This window comes from Harpia harpyja, chromosome 14 (assembly GCF_026419915.1).
Source record: "Harpia harpyja isolate bHarHar1 chromosome 14, bHarHar1 primary haplotype, whole genome shotgun sequence".
Classification (NCBI taxonomy): domain Eukaryota; kingdom Metazoa; phylum Chordata; class Aves; order Accipitriformes; family Accipitridae; genus Harpia; species Harpia harpyja.
In genome coordinates this window covers 13,804,879-13,822,555 of record NC_068953.1, presented here as the reverse complement: position 1 = coordinate 13,822,555, position 17,677 = coordinate 13,804,879, and the positions used below count along the sequence as shown (strand labels likewise).

Genomic DNA, 17,677 nt, shown 5'->3' with positions numbered 1-17,677 from the left:
TAATAAAAAAAAAAATATTGCTTATAAAAAGCAATCTTTATTTTCAAATGCTGCACTGCATAAAATTTATCTGATTGACAGCCCTATGCATGGACACAGACCCCCTTCATCCTCCCCACTTCACTATTCAGCATAGCACAATCAGGCCAACTATGTATAAAATCATTTAGACCAGAAGAAAAATCTATTTGCAACCCATTACTTGCTTCCTTGTAAGTTAACAGTGTTAACCTGGAAAAATCACCAAGAAAAAAACACTTCATTTCTGCATTCAAATGAAGAAGAGATAAGTCACACTACAGGGCTGGTCCCATGCGTGGAAGCTGCTAATGCTTTCAGTGCTCTTCATCTTCTTAACCTTGATACAGTAGTACTCTTAAGGCTCTCCTGCTTATAATATTGTAACTGCCTCTCCCAGAAGGCAAAACAGTGCAGAAAAAAAGAAAAGAGGGCAGGGGTCTTCTGAGAATGCCATGGCCCACATGGCTTTTCATCAAGTAATCATCCTCCTGCAGTGACCATCCACTGATGTCTTGCCAAGAGTTACCAATTAATTTTACCAGTGATACACGTTCTTCACAAATGAAGTGTCTTCCATTTTTTGCTCCCAACAATGTTTCACAGAAGTCCCAAATTTCATCCTGTAGCCTAGATCTTGCTGCAAATAATATCCATGGGGAAGGCTCTATAGAGATTTTTGATAATGGTATTTTGCAGAAGTATGGATGCGTTTCTTGTCTGGAAGAAAGGAGGCATGTGGTGACAGGATGTTACACTTGTATGCTTCTGCTTTAACTCCAATGCCCAATTACAGCCAAACCTACAGATGATGTTCACATCAATCTTTGAAGACCTTGTGTTTTAGGATCTGTATTTTCTCATGTGTGCAGCAACAGAAGCAGAAATCTCAGTGCTCCTCTTATTCTGGCCATAATAGTCCACAAAGTCACCATCTGGCCCAAGGAGGTACATTATTATTGTGTGATCCACCTGCAAGAGAGCACATTGTGGCTTGGTAAAAAAGATCATAGAATACGAGGTTGGAAGGGACCTCAAGGATCATCTGGTCCAACCTTTCTTGGCAAAAACACCGTCTAGACAAGATTGCCCAGCACCCTGTCCAGCTGAATCTTAAATGTGTCCAATGTTAGGGAATCCACCACTTCCCTGGGGAGATTATTCCAGTGGCTGATTGTTCTCATTGTGAAAAATTTTTCTCTTGTGTCCATTCGGAATCTCCCCAGGAGTAACTTATACCCATTACCCCTCATCCTTTCCATGTGACTCCTTGTAAAAAGGGAGTCTCCATCTTCTTTGCAGCCACCCTTTAAATACTGGAACACCCTGCACATCTCTCAAAAGTCAGCAGCAACAGCATCTTGTTCAGCCTTTGGTTCAGCTGTCTGACAAGACTTCTCACCAAGAAGCTAAAGCAAGATAAGGAAAACTTCAGCACCACCTCAGTGACCTCTTCTTGTTTTACCCAAGAAAATAGAGAAAACTAGTTGCATATTCAGAATGTGTGAAGGAATACTTTAAGCAAAAGAAGTCTTCCCTAAGCTGCTGACACCCTTCCTGCAGCACAAACAAGACTGGGGCAAGCCTGTGGACTAATGGTCTTTCCCCCCTCACTTTTCCCACTTTCCGTCTACTTTTCATGATGCTCCATGACCCCCACAAGGTATTCAAGCTCCTGCTGCTAATATGACATAAATCCAATATAACTAATATAACTAAATAAGAGGTATTTCATTAAACAAAGTTCATTATCAGTGCAAACGATGGGAGCAAGAGCATCACTGGGATACAGGGGCTGCAGATAGAGGAGCTGGCGCAGAGGGAAATACGTGTGCTGGGAAGGGGCTCCCTCTACTGTCCGAATTGAAATAACCTTAAAAAATGTTCGAAGTAACAATTACTTGAATGTTTGAGGTATTCCAATTTGATTTATGTAAAAATTAACTCCACTGTAAGTTTATTTAAAATGCCACTGCCAGTACTGTCTGCATCTGTGACAACATCTTTATGAGCAAAGACACAAAATACTGAAAATGGAGGCCATGAATCTGCGATTGCTCAAGTGACTACATTATCTCACTGCCACTAGAGAAAAAGAACTGAAATGTACTTATGCACTGAGAGTACAACTGTGTTTGAAATTAAGAAATCACATAAACATTTCCAGTACCACAAACTAAAAGGATGCATTAAACTTAATGGCATTTCTGTCACTGAAAGAATGTTTCTCAAAATTTTATTGAAGCAGGTTTAATTCAAATATTTTACTCTAGTTTCAAATTTTCAAGATAAGATCACAAAATCATGTTGTAGGAGACAATTTTTTTTAAGGAATCTGAATCACAGTTTAGATCCTTCAACTGGAAACTAGAAAAAAAAAAAAAGTCAAGTAGCCTGCTCAGAGCATCCTGACTCCCTGACCTATGGAAGATTAAATACAGTCAGGATGGCGTGCAGTTTGTGTGCAAAAGACCACTGTTTTTCAAGCTGTGTCTGAAGACTGCACTGTTCCCACTGTATGCACATAAGATCATCATTTGAGTTTCAATGCAATCTTGTAAACCACAGAACAAAAAAAGTAAATTGGATATTCTGATACTGAGAATTATAAAATTGAGATTATAACATAGGAACTAGTAATATCCAAGTAATACTTAAAAATTCAAACAGGAGTTTAGAAATTATAATTTCTAAATGGTCATCTCAATGTTCTTTTCAAGTTAAAACAAGCAGACAAGTTTAATTGGCTGTAGTGGACCTATTCCTCTTCCTCACCTCCCAGCAGCCTGCAGAGGAAACTGAACCTACTCCTGCTCAGTCAGTCTTAATCACCAACTGGCACAACAGGCCCATACAAGACATAATGAGGTAAAAAAAAAACCTTACTGGAAGAAATGACAGAGTAGTAATTACCTGGATAAGTCTCAGGTAGGCACAAAACCAGCCTCAAGCTCTCCCTCCCAGGTCTGCTGTTGCTGCTATCCTCCTTCCATTTTGTTTCAGAGACCGGTGTCCTCTGGCCTTCCTGCCCTGAACACATAGAGCTCACTGCCTCTCAAAACCAAGAGTCTATGACAAATCCTGAAGAGATGCAGGTATACTCTTCCTCCTTGGCACTACATCCAGGGCTCCCAGGCTGCTCTCTTCCTCCCAATTCACTGGCCTTTCTTCCTCGTTGCCCTTCCCTTCTCTCAGACTCACAAACATAGCACAGACCAGTGGTATTCTCCCTGGATCCTGAATCCCTTCTACTTCATTACATCTATAGTCACATTCTCCAGTTCAGATTCACCCTCCAGCCTCCCTTGAAGCTGTCAACATCTATAGTTACTTCCCTTGGCTGAACCCTGTACTTTCCCTTCACAGCCATGCCAGAGTCCAGGTGTGGTTTGCTAGAATCCACATGCAGTTTATTTCATGAGGAGCAGCACTCCTTCAGCTTTTCTCTTTCCTATTTCCATCACCTCTCCTCAACTTCAGTTCACTCATTTAGTGTCAGATTCTACTGATTTTTTCCCTCTCCTGAGCAGGCATCCTTTGCCAACCCTGTTCCTATAACCTATTCTTGCATTTCCACCAGCCCCCTTTTATAAATCTGGTTTTAAGCAGTATCTTTAGATTGATTTCACATTGATGCTAGATTGATTTAAATTGGTGTTGAATTTCTCCAGCAAGCTTCTCTCCTCCATTCAAATATAGTATCTTAGACACAGACTTCTGTAGCTATTGAGTTGCCACTTTAAGAGAAAACAAGTTCTTGATCTCCCACTTCATACTCCTTTAGTAATGTAGAGCAGTGCACATCACCAGTGTGATCCCATCTTCTCTTTACTGAGATCGTGTGCTGCTCTTGCTTTTTCTTTCTAAGCAACACTTTTTTGTGTTTTGTCCACATGGATAATTTATTTGCTGCAGTCAGGTGGTTTTAAAAAACAGATTAAGAATAGACAATACCGGATTAGACCAAAATCAATCTGCCTCAGCATCATACCTCAAATAGTGGCCAACAATGATTGCTTTAAAGAAGAGTATAAAACCAACACCAAAAATATACTATCTTCCTCTATTACCTCCCAGTTTCCAAATATTTTTAGCTCACAGGCTTCCTGAACTAGCCAAGATTTCTGTCCATTTCATAATCCTCAACAGACTGTTTCTTCCAAAGACTAACAAGTCTCCCTGTAGACTCCCATAAACTTCTACCATTTGCATCTGTAGCAAGTGATTCCACTTCTCACATGCCCATTCCAAGAAGAACCATCACTTTTCCTTTTGAACCTGTTTTTAGTTTTCTCTGATGCCTTTAGTTCTTGTAATGAAGAAAAAAAATGATAATCATATAACGTCTATCCTCGCTTGTCCTATCACTTGTACCCACCTTACTCTTCCAGTCTGCTCAGGATGTGGCAAGTCAGGAAGGCCTTGGCAGCAGCTCTGAGCCCTATAACCAGGTCTAGTCACTTCCAGAAGTAAGATTTTTGACTACCCAGTTTAGTGTTACTTAAACCTCAGTTACCCCCTTCACAGTATTACTCTACATATTTTATTCCCACTTAATTTAGCATTAATATGTTCTCTCCTCCAGGTCATTTGACACAGGAGGAAGATCCCCACAGTATCTGCAGGCAGACTTTGCATCATCCAAGTCTCTAGCCAGGAAGACCCCACTCCTTTGTGTCAGTTTGGCAGGGAATGAATTGTTACTCACTTTTAACTCTCATTTCTCCCTCTTCCTATTGCCTTAATTTCCCACTTCCATTTTCACTTTGGAGCACACAGGAAAACAGCCAGACAAAAACATTACATGACAGAAAAAAGTTCAAATTACTGCCAGGCTTGCTAGCTCATATGCTATTCTGTATGCAGGCCTGGGATTGTACATTTTTAGAACATGTTTCAGTGAGGTTCTGAGCTTGTAAGAGGGCACCTTGATTCTGACCGAGACCTCTAAAACACAGCTTAACACATCGGTGCAACAGGGCTCTGTCGTGTAGGACTTCAGCACAGATTGCAACAGCTGCCTTCTGATTTTAAAATCTGCATAATGCTTTTATCCAAAGCCTTTCATTAGGCAAAGGCTGTACATTTACTCACTATGTAATCATCGTCTTCATCTTTGGGACCTTCGCTGTAATACACACGGTAAGCTTTGGCCACTTGGTCAATCTGTGCCTTGGTACCAGTCAATCCGACCAGCTTCGGAGAAAATTCTAGGCAGAAAGAAGACATTTATACATTTTAGTGAAAAGAATCCCATCAAGAGCCTCCTTTTCAGTGCTCTATATTACATACTATAAGACATCAAGGAAGAAAACAGTAATACCTTTAACATATCTGGCAATGGCTTCTTCGTTGTCCCTCTCAGGATCAATGGTGATGAAGAGTGGGGTCAGGTTAGGCAAAGTTGGAATTCTGTCTGTGACATTAACAATTATTATTTTTCTTAGAAAACTAAAAATCATTTCTCATCTCCCTTCAAACAAGCTCACAGCCAAGCTACTGTAACATCAATCCAAGCCTACCCTAAGTGACAAAAAAGGCCATTTTGTGCAGCTTAATTTATGTAATTTGTGAATGAAACAAACGCCATGAAATCCTACACTCTGTGCTTCTGCTGGGTGCACCTATACTTCCAGCCTCTCAGCTGGAGACCTTGCCCTGCTTAGGACACATGGCAAATTGGCTCTGATGCAGAAAATGCCATGGCGTCATGCACATATCAAAGCACAATGGTCGATACAGCAAAAGCATGCCTGTGATGGTGGAGCAAGAGGATAGGTGAAGACACAATTCAGGCTCTTTCCCTCATGTTCCAGCCACAGCCTTCACTATTATTTTCTTCAGTTTAGTCTGCCCTCCCACTTGCTTGGTTACTACTATCCCTGCTCCGTAACTCTTCAGGACCTGCAGGCTGAGAAAACCACCTCTACCACACAGCCTTCCCCCAACTTCCATTCCACAGCCCAGTCACTCTCAGAAGAGACTCTCACAGAGATTTGTTCTCAGAATGAATAAAATAGAGGGAAAAAAACCTGAAACACCCCACAACCACTTCTTGGCAAAAACACAACGCAATGGCACCATTTCCTGTAACCTGCCACCATCATTGCCAGCTGAATATGAGCTAGCAGTGTGCCCAGGTGGCCAGGAAGGCCAACGGCATCTTAGCCTGTATCAGAAATAGTGTGGCCAGCAGGAGCAGAGGGGTGATTGTTCCCCTGTATTCGGCACTGGTGAGGCCGCACCCTGAGTACTGTGTTCAGTTTTGGGCCCCTCACTACAGGAAAGACATTGGGGTGCTGGAACGTGTCCAGAGAAGAGCAACCAAGTTGGTGAGGGGCCTGGAGCACAAGTCTTATGAGGAGCGGCTGAGGGAGCTGGGGCTGTTTAGTCTGGAGAAAAGGAGGCTGAGGGGAGACCTTATCGCTCTCTACAACTACCTGAAGGGGGGTTGTAGTGAGGTGGGTGCTGGTGTCTTCTGTCAGGTGGCTGGAGATAGGACGAGAAGAAATGGCCTCAAGTTGCAGCAAGGGAGATCTAGGTTGGATATTAGGAAAAATTTCTTTATTGAGAGGGTTGTCAGACATTGGAACAGGCTGCCCAGGGAAGTGGTTGAGTCACCATCCCTGGAGGTATTCAAAAAGTGCGTAGACAAGGTACTCCAGAACATGGTTTAGTGGGGATGGTTGATGGTTGGACTCAATGATCTTGAAGGTCTTTTCCAACCTAAATGATTCTATGTTTTATTACCAAGAAGTCCCCTCTTGCAGAAAGATTGGTGCTGTTGTGCTCTAAATATCACATCCTATAGGCAGATTGATGTATGTATCACTTAGCAATTAATTCAACTACTGAAGAGTAATCAACTACATTTAAAAAAAAAAAAACATCAGTTATTACCATTTGCAATATTTTACCACAATAAACCTGGACCTCCCATAAAAAGGACCACTACACGAACCAAATTTCCATACCAATTTCATCTACCACTTCAATCATTTTCTCCAGTTCATCAGGACAGATGTCAGGGCAGTGTGTGAAGCCAAAGTAGATCAGCACCCACTGGCCGATGTAGTCCTTACTGGTCTTGGGCTGTCCCTCATGGTTGACGAGTGAGAAGGGTCCTCCTAGCAGGGGTTTCCCAATGCCTCGGTTTCGTTCCTTCTCCAGCTCTACAAAAAACAAGAGGGGATCAAACACATCTATGCCACAATCAACGCTGCTTCCCAGGTGAGCCTCAGAAGCAGTTGAGAGTCAGGCAACCTCACAGAGTCACAGCCCAGGGCATTGAAACATCAAGTCTACTAACGTCCATCGTGCTGAAGTCCAATGTGGACAAGGCTTCCAAAAAGCATTCCATTTTGAGCAAAATCAAATATCTCACTAAACTCCTTTGAAACATAATAACCTCTTTCATTGTCACCTGATTGTATTTCTATTTAAAAAAAATAAAAAGGAAAAAAGGGAAAGACAGGTACCTGGCTTGGTGTGAAACAGAAAAATTTGCATCTTTGGCGAATGGAACGCATCCTAAAAGCTGTAATATCTCTGATTTTCAACATTAAAAACGTGAAAATGAAATGCATGGGCAGTTATCGCAGGACAGGGAAATGCACGCATATGCTACACAGAGGGAAACCCACATGCACGGAAAACCCCACCTCCGTGTCTGTGCGGCATCGACTGGCAGCAGTGTGCATAATCAAACGCAACTATTCCGACAGCAAAAGCATATTTAAGAATTTTAAAACGCTTAACCTTGAAAGGTTTTTTTAATTTTTGAAAGTTTTCTGTGGCACTTATATACAAACAGGCATGAAGCGGCACTGTGCAAAGCATGAAGTGATCCAGCGGGATGCCTAAATGGGTAAAATACATCATCTGAACACAAAATACGACGCTCCTGCTGCTTCTCCCGCCCGCCCACACGCTGGCAGCCCAGGCTAGGTCCCGCCGAGGCAGCACGGCCTCCCGCGAGGCGGAAAGGGTCCGGTCGCCCCCCCCACACACTCACCCTCCTCCTTCCGCCGCTTCACCTTCTTCATGGCGGCCAGCAGCCCGCCGCACAGCACAAAGGTGGCCGCCAGCGACCGCCACGACACCAGCTGCTGAGGAGAAGCTGTTTAGTGACTGAAAAGGGGGAAACAGCGCGGCCCGTCCCGCCGCCCCGGGCTCACCCTCTAAGGAGGGACGTGGCTCCTTCACTCCTTCCTTCCTTCCTCCCTCCCTCCCTCACCTTCCTCTGCGCGCCCGTCCGCGGGCCGCTGCCCGGCGACAGCCGGGACAGCGGGCGGCAGCCAGGCACGGGCAGCGCCGACCGGCCCCTCACCACCGCGTCCGGCAGCCGCCAGCACGGAGCCGCCCGCCAGCACGGAGCCGCCCGCCAGCAGCGTAGCGCTGCCGCCGCCATCTTGTCGGCCGCTCTTCCGTGCCCGCCCCTTCCGTCCCCCTCACCCGGGAGCGGCTGCCATGGAGGCGGCGCCGCTCTTCTCCTTCGGTGTCATCGCGGACATCCAGTATGCGGATGCGGAGGACGGCTACGACTTCGGCGGGTTTCGGCGGCGGTATTACCGGCAGAGCCTTCACCTGCTGCGGGACGCTGTGGAAGCGTGGGCCGCCGAGAGACCGCCGCTCTCCTTCGTGCTGCAGCTAGGTGACAGCATCGATGGCCTCAACGCCCGCAGCGGCGAGGCCGAGGGTGCCTTGGAGCAGGTGCTGGCAGCGCTGGGCCGGCTGCCGGTGCCAGTGCATCACGCATGGGGCAACCACGAGTTCTATAACTTCAGCCGGGCCCGTCTAGTGCGCACCGGCCTCAACAGCCATCCTGCCAGGGCCATGGCCGACCCGCCAGCTGGGGACTGCCAGGCCTATCACTTCAGCCCGGCTGCACAGTTCCGCATCGTCGTGCTCGATGCCTATGACCTGAGCATCCTGGGCAGGGAGCCGGACAACCCCCGCTACCAGGAGTCCCTGCAGCTGCTGCGGGAGAAGAACCCCAACGATAACCTCAACAGCCCCACAGGTACTCCCCAGCTCATCCCTTTAGCAGGGAGCACGGGCAGCTGAAGCTCTGCTTCCCAGAGCAATAAGGCAGTTCCTGGGGCTGACATCTGGTTGCCAGGGGGCTGAGGCATGTGCCCCATTTCTGCCGACCTCCTCTGCCTCCCTGCTGTCAGCTGAGAGCCAGTCAGTGGGTCTCTAGGCAGGCACAGGAGATGCTTCCCCATACCCGTCATGCTGCTCTGGTGCTTTAGGGATGGGTTTACGTTGTGCTGTGTGCCCTGTAGTATCAGAACAAAAGGCAGCTGTTGGTGCCGCTGCTATTGCAGAGTGTCAAGTGATGCCCACCCTATCCCATGCTGGGGGGCAGACCCAAGAGTGAAAATGCTGTGCATGCAGCGTGACCAAAACACTAACAAATAATTTTCTCTTGTTTGTCCAAGGAGGCTGGAGTTTTGAGCCAAGAGATGCAAAAAAAAAAAAAGGTTATAAGAGTAAACCATCTATTGTAAGCAGACTTACATAAGACAAGCAAATAGGGGAGCCACGAGAGGTGTACGCACCTATGCCTAACCTCCTTCTTTGTTGCAGGACTCAAAGAACCTCAGTTTGTAGAGTTTAACGGAGGATTTAGCCAAGCCCAGCTGGACTGGTTCAATGAAGTCCTCAAGTTCTCTGATGAAAACCAAGAAAAAGTTGTAGTTATGGGTAGGTGGATATGGGGGATATATGGGGATATGTGCAAAAAAAGTTATGTAGCCAATGTATGTTAGCTGAGGAAAACATTTAGTGGCTTTGTAGTTCCACTGAGGTACACACGTAACCTGTGAAGTAGGAGAATAGCAACCATGTCTCCCACTCAGGTGAGCTTTCTGTATACAGTTAGATGTCTGAACTTCCCAGCAATGAAGGCAGAGTTTGGTTACACTTAAAGTAGCTCTCCTGCTTCTTTCCCTCTCAACTGCAGGTCATCTGCCCGTTCATCCAGATGCCTCAGACAGAGTTTGCCTAGCCTGGAATTACGAAGATGCTCTTTCGGTCATACACTCCCATCAGTGCGTGGTCTGCTTTCTTGCAGGGCACCTGCATGACGGTGGCTATTGTTTAGACTCTCATGGAGTTCATCATCTGACTTTGGAGGGGGTTATTGAAACTCCACCTGAAAGCAATGCCTTTGGAACTATTTATGTCTATGAAGATAAAATGATATTAAAGGGAAGGGGCAGAATTTCAGATAGAGTTATGCATTTCTGAAAATTGTAAGCAAATACAAATTGCTCTTCTTCATGAAGTACTCAGATAAAAAAGCAGGGGATTCAGCTTATTATTTGCTTGTAGAAAGATATGCATGGCTGATCCTTATAGCTTTAACTCAAAAATTTTTCTCTTGGATACAGAATTTTTAAAATTATGTTTCTGTAAGAAAACAGACCTAGTTTCTTCATGGAGAATAGAGAAAGCCAGTAACCATGTTTGAAATAAATATACTTGAATGCAGAATGTTGACTTGAAACACCCAATCCTGACTGGATTGTTACTTACTGTGAAAAAATGCAAACCGTATTATGAATATTGTCCAAAAAAAAGCCACTTTTTTTATATCAGTCAGAATTAAAGCATGCAGAATTGTACCTGCCCAGCCACATTTAAAAAATTTTTTTTTTTAACATAGTCAGTAATATCTTATGTCTGGCAGAATTAGTCCACCCTGCAGCCTAATGCAGTCTTCTTAACACTGCTTTAAAACACTAAAGTAATCTTCAAAAAAAGCTAAGCCCAAGGAAAATGGACCATCTATGCTACATCATGTAATGCTGCAGATACACCCACTGGGATCTAAGTGTGCACAGCTGTATTAGCCTGCAGCAGTACTGAGCAAAGAATCCCTGATGTAGATCTAAAGCATGTTGCTGTGCTGCATCTGGACCTGTTCTGGCTCTCTCCCAGCCAGCTTGCGTGTCCAAGTGTATTCACCTGTGCTTCCTTCTCCAGGATTAGTAGTGGTGGAACACGCTTACTGTCGCTGGGCTGCTGCGTGCGTTCTGCTTTCAAGGACCAGAAATTCTATGAGAAGCAGAGTTGTGATAGTCACCACATCTGCTGGTGGCAGTCTTGAGTACGCATCTTGCAGAAAATAAAAGATACAGAAGTTTTCATTGAATTTTCTTTAGAAAAATAGTATTTATTAATATGTAAAACCAGTAATTTTCAGTTAAAGATAATAGCAAAAGTATTTCTTCAGATATATTCTACATATAATTTTAGCATAGGAACAGAAATACAGACTGCTCAATTTTTCAGTTAGTCTCAATGGACTATCCAGGCAGATATCTGGAAGTTTTATGGCTGTAAATAGTCATTTATTGAAAGAAAGTGTTTGCTTTACTTTTCTGTTATGTTACAGAACAGTAGATTTCCCAAAGTACAAGGTGGTTGAAGAGTGATCCAAGGATGCCAGGGTATCTTGAATATACCATTAGAACACACATTAGATCAACAGTGCTTTGAAGATGTATGAAGAAGCCAGCTGAACAACAGTTTTCATGGAAGAATTCTCTGCTCAGATTTGACAGTGTTCCTCAGTTTTTTTAACAAACCTCAAACCGCACTGCTGGAATCAGTCAGGCATTCTTGGGTCCTATCAAACTGATACTAACCTTTTGTTAAGAACCAAAAGCAAAGGCAAGTAAGGTCAGAATATTTATTCGATACTTTCTCCCACCCAATTAAATCACTGTTTTACAGTGCGTTGGCCAAGATGCTCGCATCTCTTTGTTCACATAAATGTACAGCCACGAAACAAATGGGAAGAGGGCAACCACAATTGCAGCAATCAAGCGAACTCCACCCAGTGGGTTCCTATAAAGAAGCAAATGCAACAGAGCTACTTCAAATCAGGCTGCTACGAAACATTCACACCTGGCTACAGTTGGAAAAACAGCAGAAAGTCTTTGGCCACTTTAATGTAGCTCCTGTGGATGCATCAGCAGAGTCCTTTACTGGAGAGGCACCACATGTCAGCAGAAAAAGTTTTTTCTGCCACCTCAGGCTACATAAACCAGGTTAAAAAAAAAAAAAAAGCACCCTGCTTGCCCAGAGCATGTGACATTGTGACATGTTTTCCCAGCACGAAGTTACTGTTTGGCAGATTGGGATTTTTCATGCTCCCAGCTAACAGGTATTTAGCAAAACTGCTGTAGCACAGTCCTCTGAAGAGTCTGGAGGGGAAAAGTGTGGAGGCACTGCAGCCAGGCAGCCACCCAGAGCCTTCTGCCAGCTCTGCCTGCATCACCCACCTGCTCCGGTGGATGCAGAGGACACCAGTACAGAGACGCTCACTGGAAAGTTCTGTAAATTGGGAGCAATAGCAGAAATAGCTTTGCAGTTCAATAGCAGTTGTGGCCCCTTATGGAAGGGGGAGCAGGAAAAATGTTTCATGTAGCTTTACCTTCCCCGCACAGACTTTTATCTGTTCAAGATCCTACAGGCTGTAGCACCAGTTACTGCTGCTTAGGTATCTGAGAAGGTTCAGACAGTGACATGAAACAGAAAAACAAGCTGCCAAAATCAACTGTGTGTTTTCAAGAAGCTAGTCACTAAATGTGAACATATGAATGGATTAAAAAAAGAAACAAAACTTACTTTGCTGAACTGCGACAAAGACTCATCCATATTGTAATAATCACCAGACCAAACAACTCTCTAAAAAGCCAAACAAAAAACAGATCAAAAAATAATACAAGCAGATGTTTACTTTTAAAAAATACAAATTTTGCCTCCAAAACAGTAGTGTCTGCTCTTTTGGAGAAGTTCAATGTATTTTACTAGGATTATAATCATAAAGGTATTTACATGGAGTAACTTTGCTTCCTACCACAAATCTACAAACACACAACCCATCTATACAGCTGCAAAAATCCCTGCTTGCACTTTTTGTTCCGCTGCTAAACTTACATTCCACAGCACATTTCCCTCATTAACACAGAGCAAAGCAGCATCCCAGTGATCCAGACCATAAACAGCTGCAGTAGCCACCAGTACTTCACCTCAGTGCCATGCAAGCACCTACTTTAGGCAAACAACCGAATGTCCAGGTGAGAAATCATCCCTCCCGCTCAACCCCTGGCAGTTCAGAGGACTCAGCGGCCCAAGCCAGATAAACATGCATATGGCATCATCTCAAGAGTTTTTAAAACATTAATTCCTATACAGCTCCAGCAAGAGAACACAAAGCTGTTTCACTGTGCTAGTGCCCTGGGCTTTGAAAGCCAGAACTGCCCCAAATTAAATCTAACTGCCACAATCAGGCAAGTAATCACAACTGTTCACTCTCCCTTTAGCTCTTTTGTCCAACAAATCGCTGGTTTGGAGCACTATGGTCCCTCCTCCTTGGTTTGATTCCCCTGGACCAAGAGCACTCACTGCAACAGCCCAGCAAATAAAGTTTAGCAAGGTGACCACCAGAAGAATATGGCCTGGCATACTGATTCATGCAGGGGAAAATAAAAATCACTGCTTACCTGCCTTCCTCTTCGTGCAAAATGTTTCCTTGAGCATAAGCAAACAAAGAACAAGCCAAGGCAAAGGTCCCAATAATACAACCAGCAGAATGAAGGTCACAGAGGCTCCTCCAAACACCATTATCTGAGGAAAAAAATAGACTGCCAGCAACTGCAATGTAGCATGAAGTAAACCCTATAAATCAAAAAGCAACTGAGTTGCTAAAAAAGATGCCTCCAGCAAACACACACATCTTAGGCAGGAAGATAGAATTAATACCAGCATCTTTATGACCACAGAAATCTGCTAGAAAGTGGTGTTGAAAATAAAACACTAGTGGGCTTGGGGCTTGCTTTCCTAGGAATGCAACTTCTTGGCAGCAGCACCTCAATTAAAACAGTTTCCTATTCTCTCCAGCAAACAAAATCATTCTATGATTCTATGAAAACAGGCTCCAGCATTCAACATGCATGGAAAAAAATCACAAGGTGGATTACAAATGAAAGTTCTCATAAGCAGGAGGAACAGCCTTTCCGGAGCTCACAGCCACAACCAGATGATCAGCATGACCCCAGAGGACCACTGGAGTCCAGGGGAGCGAGCCCCAGCTCCCAGCCAGCTGTCAGGAGTACCGAGCACCCACCACACTGCAGGGAGCATCCCTCACACTCCCTGATAAGCCTCTGCCTGAGATTTTGCCGGTGATGATGAGCAACACTGATGACATGTCTGCCTGGGGACTGATGTTTTTAAACAGAGAAATACAGATGGTGTGAAATATCTGAATGGGCCCACAGACTCTTGTGGCTTTCCATGTCCATTCCCAGGGCCTCGTGGGGGAGGGGTGAGCAAACGACACGGGCAGTTCTCCCTGATCTCAGCAATGTCAACGGCAAAACCTGTAAAGTTCAAAGCAGTCTTTTCTGGGCACTGACCCCTCCAGGCAAGCATTAAAGACGACAAGCTGCCAAAATTCAAGAGCTCAGTGTGACCCAATGTAGTAACTGATGCCCCATTTTGCTGAACTTACTGCAGCTCAGCAGAGACAGAATCTGGGTCTTCCATAGACTTAAAGGGCAAATATCCCTTGGTGAATTTACATAAATGTCCAGTTATACAATAGTTGTGCTATTTTAATCTTCATTTTCCACAGATCTTGGCACAAGTAACAAAAACCTACTTGTGACTTTAACATGCAGATTCTCTTGACCAGCCAAATGCCATCATGTTGAAGCTACACCTATCACACAAATAAACCTCCCCTGAAATGTTCAAAACCACAGGCAACCAACCCTCACAGGTTTTGGCTTTATGAATGCTGCCATTTTATATGCTTAAGGTAGCCAGAATGCTGATGAGACTACAATGGTGTGATTTGTAACAACAACATGCACTCTTGAAGATTTTCTTTTTTGGCATAAGTGTGGTTTTAGTTTATTCAGAGTAAGTATTCATCCAGAAAAGATACAGTCACTTTGTGTATATAAAATGTCATTATTTAAAAATTATTTCTACTGGATGAAAATACAAAAAATGAACTATTTTCTGGAGTCCTGGACCAAATTTGATGTGACTGATTGTCTCAACATGTGATGTAGCATTTGCCTCCTTAGCATATATGCCCTTGGAAACTCAGCCACTGCACTGAAGCCTCTAAACATCCCCATTGCTGCCCATGCGCTTTGTGGGGTAGCTGCAATACTTGATACTGAACAAGACCTTTAGCTCTTTCAAAGGATTGTGCAGAGCCCATCTGCTCTTCTATAAGGTAGATAAGCAAAAACGCAGATTTACAACAAGGAAACAAAGTGAATCAACGGGCTAACATCAACACCAGAGCCAGGTTCAGAGCATGCTCCCAGGCTTGTGCTCCACTCAGGCTTTGAGCGCTGGAATCAGGGTGCAACGGTAAGACCATCCCAGCAGCAGGCCTTCATGCAGGGCTCCTCTGTTCACCTGCAGCATGTCTAACCACAAGCATTAAACCAATGACCAGCTTTTGTAGAAGCAGGTCCCACAGCTTTTTGCCCTCAAAAGGTAATAGGACATGTTTCCACGTGGCCTGAACTTAAGCTGTGATTCAAAAAAACTTCTGGGAGCAAAATTTGAGCAGAGACTCTGTTTTGCATGCCAGTACCATACCTGTTATTGAAGGCTTAACGCTGACAAGCAGCGTCAGGGCAGCTGGCACTAAGTAGACAACCTGTTAATGAAACATAAATCTACTTTGTAGCAAAACTTTGCAAGATAAGGAAGCAGAAGCCCCATCCACATCAAGGCTGCTCCCCTTCACAGCAGTTCCTCAGATGCACAGGACAGCTGCCAATCCCGCTCCCCGTGGTGTGCCCTGGCACTGCTACTGCTCATCTTCACCATCACCACCCAAAATCCTGGACCATCAGCTGAGTGCCAGCCCTTGTTCCTCAGCTTCTGGGTTACCGAGTCCTCGCTGCCCAGCCAGCCTGCTGCAGAGCCCCTTGCACTGCATCTTGATTCCCTAGAGAAAGCCCCTACGGGACCCCCCCTCCAGGCCCCCCAAACCCTCCACCTGCACTGGGTGGCTCCCCTGGGAGCAGGAGCCCCCTTTGCTGCCACAGCGCAGCCCAGCCCTGCCGCCGTCAGCTGGGCTCACCCGCACAAGGGATGTCCCACTGCACAGGGGACATGCAGGGGACAACCCCTGCCACATACAGAGACATTCCCCCTTGCCCCTCAGCTCCAAGCCCGGTGCACACCGGGCCAGGGCCACCAGGCTGTTTGCGTGCCCGAGAAAGGGCTGGCAAAGTGGGCAGAGAAGAGGGTTTCCCTCTAGGTTTCCCCTGGAGGCTGAGGAAGCCCTGCCGAGTTGAGTGGAGACAGAAAGCAGTCCAGCTGGTGATTCAAGGCAAGAAGAGGTGGCGATGGAGGCAGGAGGTCGCCCGGTCAGGGGGTCGGGCGCAGGGCAGGAGGAACGAGAGCAGTTAGGTGTGTTCTGCACAGGGAACCAATGCTTTGCGGGGGGCTGGTGCAAATCTGGGGTGAAATAAGGAAGCTCCTGGAAGCACGGTCGGATTTCAGCCGTCACTGCAGTAGACAGATTGTTTTCCCGCCGCCTGCTTGCTCTTCCCCTAAAAGCAGGGAGCCGGTTTCCGCCGGCGGCCCCGGTTCGGACCAGGCGCAGGGCGGATGGGTGCAGCGGAGCGACGCTGGGGCCACCGGGGCCCCCTCGGGGAAGGCGCCGGCAGGCGGAGCCGCAGCAGAAGGGCCGCCCCCGGCGCCTGTCCCCAGCGCCCGCCCCGCTCCAGCTGCCCGGCAGGAAAGGCAGCCCGTACTCACTGTCCACAGCCCGGCGTCGGGGTCGTTCACCTGCAGCGAGGAGGCGCGCACTGAGACCCTACAGCCGCCGCCCCGGCCGGGGCCAAGCTCCGCGAGAGGGGGAGGGGACCGCAGGGGAGCCGCCTGCCGCCCCCAGCCCGGCCGGCTCCGCCCTCACCTGCACGGCGGCCGCCAGCCCGAAGAAAGCGGCCATGAGGAGGTTGCAGAGCCGCCACAGCCGCCGCGCCGCCCGACCGCCCGCCATGGCCGCCACCGGCACCGGCACAGCCTCCGCCGGAGCGGGACGCGGCCACGGGGCCGAGGCGGGGACCGCCGGGGCGGGGCCACGGGGGCGGGGCGGGGCCGCCGGGGCGGGGGCGGGGTGTCGCTGCAGAGAGGGTCGCCTCGGGGGCGCCGGGGTGGTCAGCGTGGTGTATTCGCAGTTACTGTTTTTTTCAGAGAGGATTGAAAAATGCTTGCTTTCAAAACCGAGCCAAAATACAGAACTGCGCGGCGCTGGTTGCAATACGCGTAATGTAATGACAGTAAAGCCAGGGTTCTCCTGTCTTTCACCGGCTGTTATCACTGAACACGAGCCAGTCTGCACATAAACGGGTCATCCATCAGCGAGCTCCTCTGGCAAATAAGTCCAAGTACGTCCCGGGCTTCATGAAGAGAAGCATGACCAGCGCATTGCAGGGAGTTATTATTCCCTCTTTGACCTGGTGCTGGTGTATCTGCAACTTTCAGTCCTGTCCAGGGTCCACGGTGAGGAAGGATGTGGAAGATCTGGACTGGGGTCCTGCAGACGGCGGCCAGGATGGTCAAGAGTCCAGAGAATGTGGCCTTTGAGCAGAAGTGGGCA

General features: G+C 46.6%; 3 protein-coding genes across 5 annotated transcripts; 1 reads left to right on the top strand and 2 right to left on the bottom strand.

Moving 5' to 3' along the window:
• Window positions 1-17: 17 nt before the first annotated feature.
• On the bottom strand, window positions 18-8,443 carry LOC128150605 (protein SCO1 homolog, mitochondrial). 2 transcript variants are annotated; one of them, XM_052806943.1, is made up of 6 exons: window positions 8,255-8,443; window positions 8,033-8,126; window positions 6,993-7,190; window positions 5,342-5,434; window positions 5,113-5,228; window positions 18-990 (listed from the first exon to the last, which is right to left on the bottom strand). In XM_052806943.1, exons 1-6 carry the CDS (start codon window positions 8,426-8,428, stop codon window positions 862-864), a joined length of 804 nt encoding a protein of 267 aa, XP_052662903.1. In that variant the 5' UTR covers window positions 8,429-8,443; the 3' UTR covers window positions 18-861. The 2 variants fall into 2 exon arrangements, with proteins under 2 accessions (XP_052662903.1, XP_052662904.1); XM_052806944.1 differs by having other exon boundaries at window positions 8,033-8,123; window positions 8,255-8,383.
• Window positions 8,444-11,179, top strand: ADPRM (ADP-ribose/CDP-alcohol diphosphatase, manganese dependent). Its single transcript, XM_052806947.1, has 3 exons — window positions 8,444-9,040; window positions 9,610-9,726; window positions 9,986-11,179. The coding sequence occupies exons 1-3, from the start codon at window positions 8,488-8,490 to the stop codon at window positions 10,270-10,272; spliced, it is 957 nt and encodes a 318-aa protein (XP_052662907.1). The 5' UTR covers window positions 8,444-8,487; the 3' UTR covers window positions 10,273-11,179.
• A 177-nt stretch (window positions 11,180-11,356) lies between these two features.
• TMEM220 (transmembrane protein 220) lies at window positions 11,357-17,090 on the bottom strand. 2 transcript variants are annotated; one of them, XM_052806945.1, is made up of 6 exons: window positions 16,991-17,090; window positions 16,834-16,863; window positions 15,661-15,721; window positions 13,539-13,662; window positions 12,661-12,720; window positions 11,357-11,877 (listed from the first exon to the last, which is right to left on the bottom strand). In XM_052806945.1, exons 1-6 carry the CDS (start codon window positions 17,075-17,077, stop codon window positions 11,745-11,747), a joined length of 495 nt encoding a protein of 164 aa, XP_052662905.1. In that variant the 5' UTR covers window positions 17,078-17,090; the 3' UTR covers window positions 11,357-11,744. The 2 variants fall into 2 exon arrangements, with proteins under 2 accessions (XP_052662905.1, XP_052662906.1); XM_052806946.1 differs by lacking the exon at window positions 16,834-16,863 and having other exon boundaries at window positions 16,991-17,083.
• Between the last annotated feature and the right edge of the window lie 587 nt (window positions 17,091-17,677).